Source organism: Bubalus bubalis, chromosome 18 (genome assembly GCF_019923935.1).
Source record: "Bubalus bubalis isolate 160015118507 breed Murrah chromosome 18, NDDB_SH_1, whole genome shotgun sequence".
NCBI classification, from domain to species: Eukaryota; Metazoa; Chordata; class Mammalia; order Artiodactyla; family Bovidae; genus Bubalus; species Bubalus bubalis.
Genome location: NC_059174.1, coordinates 39011183 through 39030992, shown reverse-complemented (window position 1 = coordinate 39030992; position 19810 = coordinate 39011183). Strand labels below are relative to the sequence as shown.

General features: G+C 39.6%; 1 protein-coding gene across 2 annotated transcripts in view; it reads right to left on the bottom strand.

The window, feature by feature from the left end:
- The window catches only part of PHLPP2 (PH domain and leucine rich repeat protein phosphatase 2), a 63273-nt gene that overhangs the window by 17429 nt on the left and 26034 nt on the right, over positions 1-19810 (bottom strand). The window contains exons 4-12 of one of the 2 annotated variants that reach the window (XM_025268982.3): positions 18573-18763; positions 12883-13008; positions 11581-11735; positions 9685-9831; positions 9071-9301; positions 7320-7522; positions 5409-5469; positions 1870-1965; positions 412-567 (exon numbers count right to left, since the gene is read on the bottom strand). In XM_025268982.3, the coding sequence (XP_025124767.1) occupies positions 412-567; positions 1870-1965; positions 5409-5469; positions 7320-7522; positions 9071-9301; positions 9685-9831; positions 11581-11735; positions 12883-13008; positions 18573-18763 (1366 nt within the window). The remainder of the gene's footprint in view (positions 1-411; positions 568-1869; positions 1966-5408; positions 5470-7319; positions 7523-9070; positions 9302-9684; positions 9832-11580; positions 11736-12882; positions 13009-18572; positions 18764-19810) is intronic. The other variant, XM_025268983.3, reaches the window with a different exon arrangement.

Here is a 19810-nt window from a genome sequence, read left to right as displayed (position 1 = left end):
ATGCTAGAAGCAAAAACTAAATTAACTTCAGTGGTATGTCCTTTTCTCCTAAGGCAAAAGCTGAAAAGTGCCCAAAGAAGCTGTATCAGAACACTGCAGCCTCTCTTTGAAGATCATAACTGTATTCCTTTTTTGAGATGAAAGCCTGAACCTTCCCAAGCTCTTGAAACCTGTTTACAACATCATAACTTCCCAAGTATTTGATGGTTATTTCACCTTTTGAGTTGAAGCTTCCTGCCTCCTAAGACAGTGTCATATTTTATTCCATACAAACTGCAAATAAGTCCACCTGTAGCCGGACTATGAAGTAAACACTCTGTAAAGATAGTTTCAAAGGTCACTCCAATGACAAGTCCAGGTAGTTTGCTTATCCATTGTCCTGCTCTTCTCAATAAAATCTACAGCACTTACTTTAAGGCCTTAGAGAAGAGAGTATCTGGCAGCCTGGTGAGCAGGTTATGCTGGACATCCAACACCTCCAGAGGGATGTGCTCCACCAGCGTGGGAAGGCTCTGCACATGATTGTGTCCCACCATTAGTTTCCTAAGACTCAAGCTACTAAGGATTCTAAGGGAACAGAGCACAAAGAAACAACAACAACAACAACAAAAAAAACAGGATTAAATCTCTCTTCCTGAGTCTGCCCTTGGCTAGTTAACTAAAATCAGGAAGTGTACAGAAACGTGTTCTTCTAGACAGTATCATCACAGACAGGTACCTGAGCCAAGAAAGCAGCCACGACCATATGTTTACCCACCACCCACCAGGAAGTCATTCAGGTCATTCTGGGGAAAGATAAACTAATGAAAGCACACAGCCCCAAACACAAAAAGCCCCAAACAAAAAAAGCAATTTGTGCCATAAATCAATTTAGATTTCACGTCTAGACAGCACCGAAAATTCAGTGAATTTATCAACATGAATATAATCAATTATAATAAGTTCATTAAAAAATTTATTGTAACAAAAACTATGACTTATTCAGTTCTTAAAATGTGCCAGACCATTTAACAATTAGGTTAGAAGGGTTAAGTGACTTTGGTTTGCCAAAGATCTCACATCACACGTAGTAAATGGTATACTCAGGATCTGGATTAAAGGCTGACTCTAATGCCATGTTCATACCTACTATGTACAAAGCCTCCTGTATACTTTTAAAGATTCTGCTAGGTAATGACCTCACATTACACATCTTGGTACCACCCCTCATCCCCCAATGTTTGTATTTTTCCCCTCCACATATAGAAACCCCACCATCTTATAAAGGTCAATTCAAACAGGTATTCTCCACACAGCATCCCCTAATTATTCAAAGTTCTGAATTTCTAAGGCATGTTATTTATACAGCACAGTGGCCAAAAGTGAGGCTTTGGAGTAAGAATGACTACATTTAAACGCCAGCTCCTATCACTTCCTAGTTAACAATGGACAAACTATCTAACCACTCTAAGCTTTAGTTTCCTTATTTGTAAGATGAAGTAACAGCACCTATAAAATAAGGTTAACACAGGATTAAATAAGATAATGAAAGTAAAATTCTTAGCACATTGCCCAGCTCATAACAAATCACTCAATACAAATGTTCTATTATCACTAACAAGTCACTGACCTCTGCCAGCAACTCTTGTACACTGTATCACAGTTATCTCTGCACAGGTCACCCTTACTGTCTGCTTACTAAGTTCCTTGCCAGCCAAGACTAGGCTTGACGTGTTACTGTATTCCTTACAGCACTCATGCTGTCCTGCACTCAACAGATACTCAATGTTTACTGAACAGATGAATCAAAGCATCCTTGACAGGCAACCCAAATATAGGAAAATTATTTAATTAAATGCATAAATAATATATATATTAACACATGAATACCTCATGGGAACCTCTGTCAGGAGATTATAGCTCACGTCTAGTATTTCTATCTTCTTTGCTTCACAGGCCCAGTCAGGGACACACTCTAGCAGATTTCTGCAGAAAATAAATGATTAAAGGGTATCATTTTGAATGAGGAGGAACTCACACCGTGTCACCAGTCTGTAACACATCCACCCCTGTGCTCCCCGAGGGCAGAAGCACAATCCCCAGGGCACCCCTGGTGTGCTGCCTGGAATACAGTAGATGCTCAATGACTGTTGCTGACAGAAAGGTGGAGAGAAAGAAGCACACACGTGTGTGATACTGGATCAACTATGTTGGGACTCAATGAAGATATGAAGACCTTTAGCACTAAAAGCACACACGTGGCAGGATGGGAGAGGAGAGAGAGGGGAGGAAGCCTTAAAGGAAGATGAGGCACAGTACACATATCTTCAAAGCTGAGGAGGATATCCCCAGGTGATGATGACTGGGGGAGAAGAGAAGTGAATTCTGGGGGAAAAGAACCAAAGAAATAAAAGTGAGGAAACAAGAACAAAAGGTAACATGTCAGGGGAAATTGCCAGATCATTCAGAATGTGAATTCAAATCTTAGTAGAGCACTGGGCAGATCCTCAGTCACAGGAATTTTATTTTCAGATGTTACTTAGTTTCCCTAAGCCTCAAAGTCTCTACTGATGGATGGATCAGTATGATGAGGCAGAGTGAATGAAGCAAATGCTGCAAGAGAAATGCAGAAGCTGCTCTGACTACTCAGTGAAGGAAGCCCTTCAAGGCAAAGCCCCTAAGAAACATGACATTCGTGGTAGAATGTTGCACAATGCCCTGAGGTGTGGCGGGCATGTCAAGCAAGAGGTTGACAACATGCGCTAGAGCACAGAGGCAAGAAAAGAATAGTAAGTAGTTTGGTGATGCTGGAGCAGCAAATACGGAGCAGAGTGAGAAGAAACAAGGCTGGAAAGACCTAATCATCTCTCAGAGGCTGTGACCTTATCCTGCAGGTGTAGGGGGGATCGCTGAAGGGTTTGTGAGCATCGAGGAGACATGTCGGTTTTGCACTTTAAAGAGCTCACTCTCTGAATACACAAGAGGTCTGGCTGAGGTGGCTGTATTATTAAAAGGAAGCGTAATCAGGAAACTGTGAGGCAATTTTATCCCAAAAGGAAATGATAAGGGCCTCAATGAGTACTGATATACCTTGAAGGGAAGGGAAAGGAGCCAGAAACACTTAGGAGGCAAAAATTAAAATGACTTAGAAATGGAGTAAACATGTGAGTAGAGCAGAGAGAAGAATCAAAAGTGACATCAGAGAGGAAATCCTATCCAGAGAAGGGACTGAGAAGCTCCAAATGAGGCTGAGAATCATGAATTTCAGCGGTGTCCATCTTGAGCTGATCATCTCATGATAACACCAAAAGGTGAAACAGAAAACAAGACAAACCAGTTAAAGTGCTGGTGGAGGGGTGGATAATAAATCTCATTTTGCACATATCTGAGGTATTTGGAGACATGCAGGAGGAAACATCTATTATGAAATTGGACACACAGGTCTGAGGCTGAAAGAAGGGAGTCTGGACTGGTGCTCTGGGTGCTGACACTGAAGTGTAGTGAGATCCTGGGAGTAAATGAGATTGTGTCAAATGAGAAGTGCAGTAGCCAAGGACAGACCCTGAGACAAGTTACCTTTAAAGGGCTGGCTAAGAAGAGACAGGAGAAATGGTCAGAGGGGCATGAAAAAAATCAGACTGTATCAGCCAGCCAAGGAAACAGCATGGCTGAATAAAAGAGAGCAAGGTGAACAGTGTCAATATAGAAAAGTTCCACAAGAGGAGGTCTAAAGCCAGCTGTCGTGAACAACTGGAAACAGGAAAATGTTCCAAGAAATACAGATAATTCTTGAGAAATGTGGACAAAAAAAGGGATGAGCAAGATGAAGGAACAGAATAGTAGCTGGAAGGGGTGCAAGATAATGGGAATGTTTATTTGTTAAGACAGGAGATATAAACGTGCACAGAAACCAAAAAAGACACTGAGCACATGTGAAAGGAGAGAAGGAGGGCTGACTAACACAGCAAGGTTCAGGGCAGTGGGAATGGATGCGATCAAAGGCACAGATGGCTGGGCTGGCCTGGAATAAAGAAAGCTGAGAAAGCATATGGATCTACCTGAATTTTAGCAAGGGGGTAGGAAGCTAAGGGAGATCACCCACAATGACCTCTATTTTCTCAGTCAAGTGGGAAGCTGAGCTTCAAAGCAGAGGACATAAAAAGGGGAGGGGTCAAAAAAAGCCAAGCAATTTGGAACAGATCCAGGACCCTGGAAAGAACTGACAACAGAAGAAACTCCAGATGAGGCTGGAAACTGTGAATTTAGGGTGGGTCCACATGATTTTATTCAGTAATGATCAAGTTCAGTGCGGAAGGTAAATCTTCGTCACGAACCATGCAGAGGTTTTGCTGACAGGAAGACAACAGAGAGAAATGTATGGAAGGGAATCTAGAACAACAGCTTAATAATAATGATGATAAAGTCACAACAACAAAAGGAAACCTGGCTATAGTGGCTAATATTTCTTGAGAGACTATTTTATGCGAGGTACTAGGCTATAATGTTGCATTTATTGTCTCATTTAAACTTTGTGGCAACTCTGACCATATAGGACTCCGCCCACTGCCCGTTCCACATGCTGCTACCACTCTATACTCACAGCACTTATGATTCTGCCCTCTCACTGCTTGTCCGATTGTCAAGACAAGCTAGACTGTAAAACGAGACTGTAAAACTCAGCCACTGACTCCTGAATGCCTAACACAGTGTTAAAAATGAATGAAGGAAAGAAAGCAAACCTCATTTATGTTTATTCTTGACCACTGACAGAAGAAATAAAATCCTGAATATAATTAACATCGTTCTGCAAATCAGATCGACATGGCTCACAAGAGTAAGAGAATAACATTTTAAGTCACTCAAAACCAAGAATTATCTGATTCCAATTGGAAAAATCAATGCCCATGGAAGGGAAATAGGTCTTTGTTTGCAACTCATTCTAAATCCACAAACTGTAACAATGAGTAATTCAGAGGCACCTTTCCTTTAACTAGATCAGTTCAGTTCAGTCGCTCAGTCATGTCTGACTCTTTGCGACCCCATGGACTGCAGCACACCAGGTTTCCCTGTTCATTACCAACTCCCAGAGCTTGCTCAAACTCATATCCATAGAGTCGGTGAGGTCATCCAACCATCTCATCCTCTGTCATCTCATTCTCCTCCTGCCTTCAATTTTTCCCAGCTTCAGGGTCTTTTCCAATGAGTCAGTCCTTCGCATCAGGTAGCCAAAGTACTGGAGCTTCAGCTTCAGTACTTTGACTAGATAGTATGGCCATTAAATGTACTCCTTTAGCCAACCTTTTGCCCTTCTCTATTATCCAAATATTTCAACATATTGGGATTTCCTATATCTCAAAACTGCCAGAGTGCCCACAGACATCTCTTAAGTATAGGAATGAAACAACTACCACTCCATGAGACACACTCACCGGGAGAGTTCTAGAGACGTGAGCAGACTGGGTACTGGATAAACATTCACTGTTGTCAATCCTAATCAGAGAACAGATTGGTGTTAGTGACATTCTCCAAAGAAGAATGTAACTCAGAGGAAACGTGGGGGAAAATCGATAAAAATTTGTGTCATCTTCTGAGATGAACTAAAGATAAAAACCAGTAAGTAGGGACTTCCCTAGCAGTCCAAAGACTGACTTCCAATGCAGGGGACACAGGTTTGATCTGTGATTGGGAAGCAAAGATCGAACATGGCTTATGGCCAAAAAATCAAAACATAAAACAGAAGCAATACTGTAATAAATTCAGTAAAAGACATCCCTGATGACTAGGGAGGGCCTTTCCCTCTGTAACTGACTATTTGGATAAATCCTGTGAAGCTGAAAGCTGAGTTCTTTACTCTTAAGGTGTCAAAACCTCAAGTGTTGGCGTGAATTCTTCTAGGTTGTAGAATTTAAGGATTCTGTGAACAGAACAATTCTTTTGCTCTGTTCTGTGATAGAAAGGTATTATCTAAATTTGCATTTCTTTGACACTTAGTGAAATTAAATATCTTTTCTTCTTTAAACACAGAAAAGCAGTTACAATTGACCCTTGAACAATGTGGGGGTTACAGGCACTGACCCTCTGAGCAGTTGAAAATCCATACAAAACTTTATGTAGTGTTTATATATATATATATATATATCTGTACACACACATACATATATATGTATATACATATATATACGCATATATAAATACTATAATACTACACAATCCATGATTGGTTGAATCCACAGATACAGAATCATGAAAACAGAGGGCTGACTGTAAAGTTACACTCAGATTTTTGTCTAAAGGGTTTGTTTGAGATGCCCCTAAACCCTGCATTATTCAAGGACCAACTGTATTTACTACTGAAAAAACTCCATGTTTAAGTATACCTGTGCAGGGAATTTCCTGGTGGTCCAGTGATTAGAATTCAGCATTTTCACTGTCATGGCCCCAGTTCAATCCCAGATCAGGGAATTAAGATCCCCCAAGCCCCATGTCATGGCCAAACAAAGCAAAAACAAACAAACAAACAAAAACCAGACCTGTGCATTGCAAACCTATGTTTTCCAAGAGTCAACTGTGTAACTTCCTTAGTAAAGAATTCTCTATAAACAGAATGGCCTCAACAACTATGAGGCCTTTTACATTGAAAAATAGCCCTGGGGCAAATAAATCACTATTGAAGTGAAGGGCTTCTCATTCTGGAACTAAGGCAGCACAAGGTTTTAGACTAGAGACTGGTAATCTTCTGTCAAGGGCTAAGCATTTAGTAACATTTTGGCCTTTGCAGGCCATGTGGTCTCTGGCAAAACTACTCAATCATTTTGCCACTGTAGCAGGAGAGTGGTTAACATGCAAACGAACGTGGGTGTGTTCCCATCAAACTTTATTCAATTAAATTTGAATTTCATATAACTTACCCATGTCAAAATTATTTGTCCTTTGATTTTTTTAAAACCCAACCATTAAAAAACATAAAAACCCATTCCTCAAGGGCCACACAAAATGAGATGCAGGCCAGATTTAGCCCCTGGGCTGCAGCTGGCCAACCCATGTTGCAAGACTATTACTGATATTCTCTTTTGAACATGCTTGCCCACCCTAACATCCTGGCATTTTGCAAAATGCCTGATTATTATAACGTTTATTTAGTGAAGCTCAAATAATCCTGCAATGTCTTTTTATGCATATCTCAACCACTGAAGTGCTGACTGCAAACTTAAAGTTAGGTCTCCATGAACCTCAAACTCCACTTGGCAGAGTGGCTGGGGAACACCTCATATGCCACTGTTCTTGGACAGCTCAGACAAGAGGTACAAGAGGAAATACAGGAGGCTGGGTAGAGAACTCACTGTTCGAATTGGCGTAGAGAGTTCGAAGGGAGAAGCCACTGAGCGTCAGCTCCCTCAGCTGGTTCCGCTCACAGTGCAGCTGCTCCAAGTTGCACAAGGAGCTAAGATCTAAGTCAGTCAGCCGATTGTCCCGCAAATCCATGTGGGTGATGTATTTATTTCCCTCCAGATTCTCAATAATCATGGTTTTTAGATGGTTCATCCTTAATATTCAGAAATAAGAAAATCATTAGAATAAATTCTACTAAATGTGCTTACCAAAAGAAAAAACAGATGTTCTTCTTGTCTCTTTCCTAAACAACTTAAGAATTTTACTCCTTGCCTCATTTTGCAAGGTACTATGTAAATAACCACAGACAGTTGTACCTTGGGTTCTTTGTTTACAAGCTAAGTTAGAGACTGTGTAGATTGGCAAACACATGTACAAATTAAAGAGAAAGAAAAGGGGACCATGTCCACAAACAGTTAGTCTAAAACCTGCATCCAAATACCTAGTAAGGTTAGGCAGGGATGAAGGAATAAAACAAAGAAATGAGAAGATGAGGATAACCTTTGGGGCTGGGACTAGCAGGACAGTCACAGAGTAAGTACCACATAAAAGCAAGAGCAAACAGCCACACTGCCTCTCACTGATCTGGCTACTCTCCACTGCCAAGATTCCCATTACATTAATTAAGGGAGAGGAAAACAGTCTGTTACCTATATGGAATAGTTCAAGGGCAAGTAAAAGAAAACGATGACTTCTTTGATTTCTTCTATACAGGTATATGATTGAATGCATGCAGGCTTGTTCTCATTTTCCTATTCTTCAATAAATTTTTGTTACTATGTCTTTATGAGGGACATCAATGGATTAGTGTAAATGACAGAACATTCAGTATGTGTGTTTTACTACTTTCATTTAGGAAAAGATTACAAATAAATAATTTTAAAAAGGAATAAAACTCATTAAAATATATTACTAGTAAAACTGGTAACATTTCAATTCTAATACTACAGATATCAAGAAGAAACCCAATGATTCAACAGAAAGATGGTCAAGTTTATTATGGAAAAATACAAACCACCAATAAGCATACAAAAAGATACTCAACCTCATTCATAATAAATGCTGATTAAAATGATGAAATACTATTTTCTTCCTACTACAGTAACAAGGAAAAAGACTGCTAAAATCCAACATTGGTAAGGATGAAAGGAAATGGGAATTCTCATAAAATGTTGCTAGGAGGTAAGTCAGAACAATCTTCATCTCTACCACATGGTACACCTACCTCATTCATAAATCTCTCTACCATTAAGTGAAAAATGAAGCTTTACTACAGCTTTAAAAACATACATTGTTCTAAAATCCTAATGGTTTCAAGAGTCTTTATTTTTATTTTTAAAAAGAAAATGTAAAGGAACATCAGAGGTAGACAAAAAGAAAGTGCAGTGAACAATGACCAAAACAGACTTCCCTGGTGATGCAGTGGATAAGCATCCCCCTGCCAGTGCAGAGGGCACAAGTTCGATTCCTGTTCTGGGACACATGACACAGAGCAACTAAGCCCGTGCACCACAACTACTAAGCTGGTGCTCTAGGGCCCACGAGCCACAACTACTGAGCCTGCATGCTGCAACTACCGAAGCCCATGTGCCTAAAGCTTGTGCTCTGCAACAAGAGGAGCCTCCGCTTGCCACAACTAGAGAAAGCCCACAAGCAGCAGTGAAGACTCAGTGCAATCAAAAATGAAAAAGAATGACCTCACCTCAAATCCACATGTTTGACATGGCTCATTCGGTTCAGCACCCCCAGGTTTAGCACTTCCATTCGGTTTCCGGCCATAAACACTTTATCTAACATAGTGAGTTTCTCATAAACCTCGGGAATTTGACTAAAGTTGTTGAAGGAAATTCCCAGGGAGGACAGCTGTTGTAGATTTCCCAGTTCTTCAGGTAAAGTGGTCAGGAAGTTGCCATCAAGACAGAGGGTTTGAAGACTGCAAGAAGAAAACAACACAAAACTCCCTGATGAAACGTTTTAACTGGAATGGATAGAACTAGAATTATGGATTTTTACTTGATACTAATTTATTATAAGTCCAATATGATTAGATGCCCTCAGTCTATCTATAGAGACTTACTAAGATGACTTAAATACAGATGGTCCCTTTAACATCAAAGGTAGTCAGAGCCTCCGTGGTTAAAACTGAGGGACTAGTCTCTTCTGTAGGCAAGTAATTGCTGCTGACTAGAATTCTCATAATTACATGATCTATTTCACTGCAAGAGCTCATGGAACTACCTTTATTCCAAATAGCAGACAAGTTCCTTACACTGCAAACAAAGGAAAAGACAAACCCAGTAAAAATCAGGTACTTACTTCAGGAGACTGCCAATTTGACTCGGCAGGTCGTGGAATCCATTACAGGAAAGGTTGAGCTCAGTCAGGGTAGGAATTTCACATAACAATACAGGAAATGACCCAAGCTTATTATGGGACAAGTTCAGGCCCTTCAGCTGAGAAAATCTAAAAAGCAAAGGCATATTATACTATTGAATGAAAAAGTGATGTTATAAATGTCCATCAAAGAATGTGTTCTGCATGTATTTACTGAACATTCAGTATGTGTCAAACTGTGTGTGGCACAGACACCGGGATGACTAACGCCCAGTCTGAGCTGTCAAGGAAACCAGGTCTGGTGAGATGGGAGCTGTTCTCTCTTCTCCTCAGAAAGGCAGAAACTCTTGGAAAACTCACAATGGTACAGTTATTTTCTATCAAGTTGAATCAATACCATTATTGATATGCTTCAAATAATTTCCTTTATTAAATGTCTACATGGAATATACAAAAACCTTACAATTAATCAATTCATGGACACAGGACTAGCTAACAAACCTGTGGATCAAATCTCATTACCAGCAATTTCTCTTTTTGTAAATGACTGAGCCATTTAGTTTAAAAATATGTAGGTGATATGCAGTTTTACTGTAATGTGATGATACACAACACAAAATAGTCATTTTCAACACTTCAAATTTTTGTAGAAGTATCTATATAATGTCTCACTGATAGACAGTATCATCATAAACTGGATCCTAAAGAGTCACTCCTGTAATTCTACTTAGGAGTATTACACTTCATTATTATACCAGTGCAAGATGGTACGGCTAAGGTGACGATCTCCACAATGATGAACCGTATCATCTGCTTCTAGACTTGAATCCATGGTACCCCTCTCTAACATTTCTCTTTGAAAATTTCAACTTTTGTCTTCCATATATCCTGACTTCGAGTACTGATTGTTCCTTTGGTTTGGCACCTTGACTTCCAATTTCCTAAGCCAGCCCTCAAACAAGATTAACCCTATTTTCATAGAAATTCAGAAGGAAATACTAGAAGTCCACTTCCTTAAAATTATAGCTTGTTTTAATTTTTAAACATCAATATTATTAAAATAATTATCTCATTACGACATAGAGGCTTATATTTGAAAACTTTGCAAAGCATTTCAGATGAGGTAAAAATCATACACTTTTTGAAAATTATGAAATACTAGTTACGAAGTATGTAAAATATGTCATTTCAATGTGTATTTAGCTTTTTGATTACCATGTAGTTTGAACACTTTAACTTTCAATTTCTCCCCTCCCCACAAGAAGCCCAATTACTTACACCATATATTTATTCACTTCTACCCATTTTTTAAATAAAGGAAGGAGGTGAAGTTGGAGGGTGGGAATGGGGAATATATTCTAACAAAGAAGATGGAAAAATATATGGGTCATTGTCAATTAGGACTGAAATGGTTCCTTTATTAGGAGAGAGAGGTTTCATCACTGACAAAAGGCTTGTGAGTTGGCAAGAGCAGGTGCAAAGGAAAGATAAAAGCCCTAACCTGGGAGTGGAATTCTTGAAATTTGGCCTATTTCCTTTAAGTTATTTAAGTCTGAAACTTTTGATTTAAAAACTTCCCAAATATGGTATCTCTCTATTTACCCTGGCTGCAGATCATGCTCCACTGTCAATGACTTATAGAAAAAGATTATCCAGATCAAGGGCAGCTTGATGCTGCCTCCATGTCAGAAACTTTACATCTATCATATCTTATACAGAGGGAAAAGGGGGAGTGGGAAAACTGAACAGAACTTCTTACTTCTTCAAAAGGGAGGGGAAATTTTCAAATATGTACACAATGGGTAAACATGCTTATCTACAGATATTGACTACAATTAGATTTTAGTAAGTTGGTCTGGAAACCTGTGCCCCACATACTTGTAGAAAGTGTCAAGGCCCCCTGGTCTTTCTAACTGCATGAAGTTGTGTCGCAAGTTGAGGTAGGTGATATCTTGACTGTAGAAGAGATGCTCAGGAACCTCCTCAAGGCTGTGACACGAGAGGTCGACGGTACTGATGCGCTGGGACACCACCTGGATGAGGTCACAGAGAAGAGCCATCTGAGCCAGTGCTGAATGTCTCCCACCCAGCGGAGGATGGAACAGCATTGACACAACAAGGAACCAATTAATAAGATGGAGAAGACAAAAAAGGTCATAAGATCTGAGTACTCATTTATAAGAAGCAGTGAATTTTTACTTTTTCCCCAAAACTGGAAGATGCTTGAAAAACAGGCATAAGCTGTAATGTGTCTACAAGTAAAAGTTAAAAAAAAAAATCAAAAGATGGAAAGTTAGTAACAGCTCATGCAGGAAGTAAAGTTAAGATGATTCCAAGTAACTCTTCAAAACTTCAGGACAGAATGTGATATTAAAAGATCTTTTAATATGGCCTTTTGTAGCCACACAAGCTCAGTTCCTAACTTGCGCAGTTTCTTCATCTGTCATGAGGAAAATTAAAAAACCAAGTATGCAGCACTGCTACTTAGCATGTAAAAGATGCTCAAAAAATATTAATTTGTCTTTACAAGGGCAGACGAATAGAGAAGCTGTTTAAAATTGAAACTAGTTTTATTCATACAGATTACTATCACAAATACAGAAATAACACTGAAACAAGGTTTATATTGCTATAATAGTATACTAATATAATATGGGCTGTGAAAATGGATCTAAAAAAAACAAAACATCACTACAAAAGTCATTCATGTTTTGGTGGCATGTCATTATACTGAAACAATCTTTAATGCAACTACCTAGCCCCATAAAGAAAAATGTGTTTAAATCCTGAAAAGATGGCTAAGAAGACAAGAGAATTTGGAAAATGAAATATAATTTTAGAGCACTTCATCTTTAGGGGACAGCTCCATCTATCACGGACCACCAAGGTGGGGGGAGAGTCATTTGAACCTCATTGTGTCTCTACTCCTTCAAGCCCCTACCTTCCTCACAGAGTTGGTACCTGAAAACACTTTTGAAAGCGTTCTGCACTGTGCCAATATAAATAATAAGTTAAGGACCTGGGAGAATTCCATTTCATTCACTATGTATTCAGAAAAGCCTGGAGTGATGTACATAAGAATTATAATTCAATCTCTTGGGAGTAAGTTCAGTTTCAAAATATCTTTCTGTTGGTTTCTCTGCTCTCATCTCCCCATGAGGACGTCTGACAGCTTTTCACCTTGGAAGCTTGCCGCTGCCACCTCTGGTACTCAGCCAAAGTCTCAAAGCTGACAAGATAGGTCTGCGCTTGGGCTCCAGCTGAGCTGAATGCGAGGGAGTACTGACGTCGCTTCACTTCTTCTACCTGAAGAAGCGGGGAGAAAACCAGAACCAATTAAACAAAACAATTCCAATCCAAAAAACCACAGGACAATAACAAAGACAAACAACTCAAGTCTTTTAACTAGGCAAAAGATCTGAAAAGATATTTCTCCAAAGACAGGAATGACCAATAAGCACATGATACAATGTTCTACATCACTGAGTGTGTGCTCAGTCGTGTCTGACTCTTTGTGACCCTGTGGACTGTAGCCCGCCAGGCTCCTCTGTCCTTGGAATTTTCTAGGCAAGAATACTGGAGTGGGTTGCCATTTCCTACACTAGGGGATCTTCCCAACCCAGGGATTGAACCTGCCTCTCTTGTGTCTCCTGCATTGGGAGGCAGATTCTTTACCACTGCACCACCTGGGAAGCCCTCTATGTCATTATTTATTAGATAAATGCTAATCAAAACCACAAGGTACCACCTCATATCCACTAGGATGGTTAAAATAAAAAACACAGATAATAACAAGTGTTGGGTAACAAGCATTAGCAGGGATGCAGGGAAACTGAATCTGGGAATGTAATATGGTATAGTCACTTTGAAAAATAGTTGGGGAGTTCCTCAAAAGGTTAAAAGTAACCATGTAACCCCGGAGAAGGCGATGGAACCCCACTCCAGTACTCTGGCCTGGAAAATCCCATGGATGGAGGAGCCTGGAAGGCTGCAGTCCATGGGGTCACTGAGGGTCAGACACGACTGAGCAACTTCCCTTTCACTTTTCACTTTCATGCATTGGAGAAGGAAATGGCAACCCACTCCACTGTTCTTGCCTGGAGAATCCCAGGGACGGGGGAGCCTGGTGGGCTGCCATCTATGGGGTCTCAAGAGTCAGACACGACTGAAGTGACTTAGCAGCAGTAGCAGCAACCATGTAACCCAGCAATTCCATTCCTAGGTATATACCCAAGAAAAAATGCATCCACACAAAAATTTTCTGTGAATTACAGCAGAGTTATTCATAATAGGAAAAAGTAGAAACAGCCTCAATGTTCATCAACAGGTAAATGTATAAACAAAATGTAGTACATCATATAATACTATTCAGCCATAAATGAGAATAAAACACTGATACACACTACAACCCACATGAACCTTGAAAACATTACACTAAGTGAAAGAAGCCAGTCATAAAGAACCATACATTGTATGATTCCATTCATATGAAATGTCCAGAATGAGCAAATCTATAGAGACAGAAAGTAGATTAATGGATGCCTGGGGCTAGAGAAGGAATGGGGAGATGAAGGCTAAGTAGTGCAGGATTTCTTTTCAAAGGGTCATAGAAGTATTCTAAAATCAATTATGGTGACGGTTGCCCAACTCTGTGAATTTACTAAAAGCCACTGAGTTGCATACTTTAAATGGGTTAACTGTACAGTATATGAATTTCATCTCAATAAAGCTGTTTAGAAAAAACCAAAGGGGGAATTCTCTGGTGGTGCAGTGGTTAGGATTTTGTGCTTCCACTGCAGGGGAGTTTCAGAACAGGAGAGTCTGTAGGCCCACAAGGTAAGAGCCAAAGTTTCCACTTCAAAGATAAGACTGCTCCATACCTTTTCGCCACCACTGTGGTACACTGGAGATAGCTGTCTGCCTGCCTGCAAGGGGTACCCTGGCCTCCTCTTTGGACTCACCCCCTCTCTTACTTTCGAGGTAATGGGCTAGAAGCCATTTCTGACCCCGTCCAGCACAAACATGGGGCAGAATGAAGAACAGGGAACATACAAACCCAAAGGTTATTACTAAACTAGCAGAGTCATAACCTGACTTCATGCTCTCCAGACCTACTAGATTTTAAAGGGGATAATCTTCCTCAATAGGTCCTTTTGAAGGTTCTTTGGATACCAGCCCCCTAATTCAACCATTAGCGGCTTCTCACCTACAGATTCCTTAACCAGGCTAATGCATACTATTCCAATAGGCGACTACTCCCTCCTCAGACGTGAAGGAACCTGGTGGTCCACTGACAGCTTGTCCTCCAGTGATGTCTGCTGGCCCCTCCAGGTGGCCCCACCAGACATGAAAATCCACCCACCCACCCAATGGCTAGTGTTTCCTCTTAACCCAGTTGGGTCACATACTAACAAACCCAAGGAATACACAAGGATCCCAACACATGAGTTAGGCTCTGTGCTCTATCAATCACTAAAGCAGCCTATCTCATCCTCAAGACTTCCTGGTCAGAAGGCAGGACACCAGTGCACTATGTCCCCCTTACTGCAGGGAACCTGAATCAGGATTCCATGGGTTCTTTTGAAACCTCTTTCACTGGGCTTGAGGAAAGAGTCAGAACTTCCTCCAGTCCCACTTGGGGTGATGGTACGGATTCATAGCACAACAACAGCTTTCTTCACCAACCCAGCCTATATACCATTGATGAAGATGAAGTCTTTTTATAGCTATGGAACCACTTACATCTTTGTCTGACATCTCACTTCTGTATGTCATAGCTACTGAATCTCGGTGAGTCAGCTGGAAACTTCCAAGTTATAAATCATTAGACTTCTGGTGCCAAGTAAAGACTGAACCAAATGGCAGAAACACAAAATACTTTTAAACTAATAAGAATCATATTAAGAAGATCCAATAAAATTAAATAATATTCATAACATTCAATTGTGATGCTTACAACTAGGCTATTTTTATTAGTAATAAATCACCACAATTCAATGAGTTTGTGTCAAAATAAAGGACTTTGTTGAAATGAAGAACAGGCATTACTGATTGCTTTAGAATAATCTTTTCTTCTAAATATTTTTTATGGGATGTTTGACACAGAAAAATAGTCACATAATGTCAAATTCTGAGAAAGGCTTGTAAATCTCCCACTAGAAGTTAATTTGTCAACTTCAGAGTAATTTTGTTAAGTTTTGCAATATGTATGTTGAGACTACATGGTAATACACATAAAATGTTCCTCTCATCAGTTTCCAGTGAGCCTCCTTATCCCTATTAACGCTTTTGCACATTAATGTCTTTCTCAGGAGACAAGTTTACTGAGGTATAATTTACATAAAGTTTACGTTTTTTTTCTAATTCATAAACTCTAAGTGAACAATTTGATGAGATACATAGTTGGACAACCCCATCACCCACAAAACGTCCCTCATGGCTGTTTTGCGGCCAATCCCCTTCTTCCATATCCTGGCACAACCACTGGTCTCTTTTCTATGACTACAGTTTTGTTTTTTTTTAATTTCACGTAAATGGAATCATACAATAAATAGGCTTTTACATCTGGCTTTTTCCACTTAATGTTTTGAGACTCACCCTTTTTCCTGTGTGTATCAGCAGCTCATGTCTTTTCACTGCTCAGTGGCACAGTGAATACAACACATGTGGATACAGCACATCTGTTTTATCTATTCACCACTCAGTGAACATTTGGGTTGCTTCCAGTTTGGGTCAATTATAATCAAAGTTGCTATGAACATTCACTTATACTTTTTGGAAATACTTGTGTTCATTTCTCAGTATCTAAGAGAAATGCTCAGTCATCTGAAAAGCTGATTTTTAACTATAAGAAACAAAAAAAACCTGTTTCCCAAAGTGACTGTGTTCCCAGTTGCTTCTCAACTTTGCCAAAATAGGTTATTTGTCTATTACCAAGTTGTAAATGTCTTGACACAAGTCCTATGTTGCATACAAACTTTCATGTGCTTCGTATGATGTTAATATAACCATACCAATTTTCTTTTGGTTGCTATTTGATTAGTGTGATTTTTCTATCATTTCACATTCAACCTTCTAAGTTTTAGGTGTGTCTCCTATAAACAGTAATTAGTAGAAAATATTTGGATTTACTTCCATGTCACTGTAATATGTAATAACTTACCATGCTAATTATTTTGCTCCTTTTTCTCAACCCTTTTCCTGCCTTCTTTTAGCATTACAGAGTTTATATTTTCTTTTCCCACTCTACTTTTAGTAGTCATCCTTAAAATTTTTAAGTTTGTACTTGACCATTTTTCTAACAAAGCGTAAAGCTATCTGGTGGTGGCTCAGAGGGTAAAGCGTCTGCCTGCAATGCAGGAGACCTGGATTCAATCCCTGGGTTGGGAAGATCCCCTGGAGAAGGGAATTGCAACCCACTCTGGTACTATTTCCTGGAAAATCCCATGGACAGAGAAGCCTGGTAGGCTACAGTCCATGGGGGTAGCAGAGTCAACAGGACTGAGCGAGTTCTTTCAGTTTCTTTCTTTCCTCTTATCCAAAGACTGCATCACATGTTCCTCATTGAACACATCACCACATCCTGAATGCTGTTCAGGAGTTTGAGCTTTAGTTGTTGAAATTTATATTTAAAATATTAAAAAATTTAAATCTTTTTACAATCAGTATTAAATTTACTACCATATTTTATCAGTATTTGATTCATCATCTATTCTTATATCTTATATAATTTATCAGTGTTTCCACTCATCATCTGTTCTTATATCTTATACCTTCCTTTGAATTTACTTTCCTTCGATCCTTTGTTGTTTTCTTCTTTCCCCTGTTTGTTTTATTTGGAGGGGTGTTGTTTTTTAGACATACATCTTTAGTAGTTCTTTCAGTGAGGGTATATGCCAGCTCATTTGTTTTAAGTTGTTTTTTTTTACCCCCTTCAGCTGTGCAGCGTGGCTTGCAGGACCTTAGTTCCCTGACCAGGGACTGAACCCAGTGAAAGCACCGAGTCTTAGCCACTGGACCACCAGGTAAGTCCCTCATTAGTTTTTAAATGTCTGAAAATGTTCTATTTTGCCTTCATTCTTACAAAGTACTTCAACTGGATATAAAATACAAGTTGACATTTATTTTCTCTCAGTAGCATTATCTGTTTCCAGTCATCTATCACTCTGATGACTTCGAACTGCTTTTCCTATCATGGGGAATTCTCTTGTACAGATGCAAAAAATGAAGGTCTCTCTGGCTGCTTGATAGGAGCTAATGAGCACTCCAGACTCTGAATTTCAGTCTAATGGGGGAAAAGGAGAAATAGGAAAGAATCTGTTTTGGTGGAGGATGCTAAGTTTCCAAAGGCAGCCTAGTTTCCAAAAGTAGCCACTACTCCTAGTTTCCAAAGTGCTAGCGGCAGCAGCCCCTGGCTACTCTTGGTGGTGCTACTGGCAGCATGTAGCGCCTAGCAGTGGAAGCAGGGGTTTCTTCAACAGACGGGTTCTGCAGAAGAATCTGGGGCATGGAGAGTCTCCATGAACATGAATTTGAGAAAACTACAAGAGATGCTGGAGGACAGAGGAGCCTGGCATGATGCAGTCCACGGGGTCACAATGGTCGGACACGACTTAGCAACTGATCAACAACATAGTCTTTGGACCTCTGAGGCGGTCTGTAATGTAAAAAACTTGTTTTATGTGTAAATTAGCCTGAGTCAGTTTCATTTAAACCTAAGAATGCAAAAACTTTGTGATGTAATCTTTAATAATGTTCAGAATGGCTTCTTTGAAAAGATGTGGAAAAAACTCTGAAAAGCATATGTGATTTTTTTTTTTTTTTTAATTAAGATGACCAAAGAAAGAGTAATTTATCTTTGTGGGTCTTACCTTTCCCCCAACCAGAGGCAATATGTGCATTTTCCCAGTCTGACAATCCTTCACTGAGGACACGATGAGGCAGGTGCCACAGAGAACAACCAGGCGTTCAGCCCACTTATGCAGCTGGGTCTTTCCCTTGCGTACATTATAGATGCCAGACAGAAGGATTCGATCCAGATGATCCATCTGGCATGGTTTTTCTGAAAAGAAAAGAGTACATTAGAAACCACCATTAAGGTAGTACAAAAATAATGAAAGGGAAAAAGAAAGCATTACATGTCAACATTCAGCAACCCTAATACAGATTTAAGTAACCAAGCAATATAAGTATTACAAAATAAGCTTTCAGTCTTAAAATGTTGTTCAGCCCTGAAGTTATATAATGGGAGCACTGTGAATTTCGGATGCCACTGTCAATCCTTCTTCCAGTCATAGCTCCCATGTGCTCAAAGAAAGGCAGTATGACAGAGTAGTTAAGATCATGGACTCGGGAGTCATACACTCAAACTTGAGTTCTGCTACTTACTTTGATTCCTTGAACTACATAATCTCACTGACCTTGACATTCCCCATTTATACAGTTCAGATCTTAATACTACCTACCTTTGGAAGGTCCTTATAAAAAATTAAGATAATGAATGTAAAGTAGTAAGCATGGTTTTGGATACAAAATAAGTATGGAATAAGAGACAGCAACTATTGTGCTTAGTCTACTGCAGAAGGAAGAAATTAATAACTAGTTCTGTACACAATCCTCCATCTTCCTGCTCTTTGTGAGGAAAAGCTTTTGGCTGATATTTCAATCAACTATCCCAATCACGGTAGCAGAAGCTGATACAGACATGCAAGAGCGTCTCTATCTTTTACCACCCTTTATAAAACTTTACACGACAGGTAACAGTGAACAAAACAGCATTATGACAGAAGAAATGTTCTTGGTTAAAGTACTACTGGAAATAGACAGTAACTCTACACAGAAACGAACAGAAGTAGCAACAGTATGAGGCTGAGCAAACAGCAACAGACTGGGAAGTGAAAAAAACTGGGTTATACTCAATACTATTACATAATTGATTAAACCCTTGGCATCATGGTACCCTTTTGACTGTGTGTTTCCTGTATAAAAAATGAGGAAATGGTCTGGCTTACTTCAAAGCTTTAAACTTTGTATGTTAACACCACCATTTCTCCTTCTAGTCTAGGCCAATCCTTTCATCTATATTCTAAATTCCATGTTCCTTGGGGAG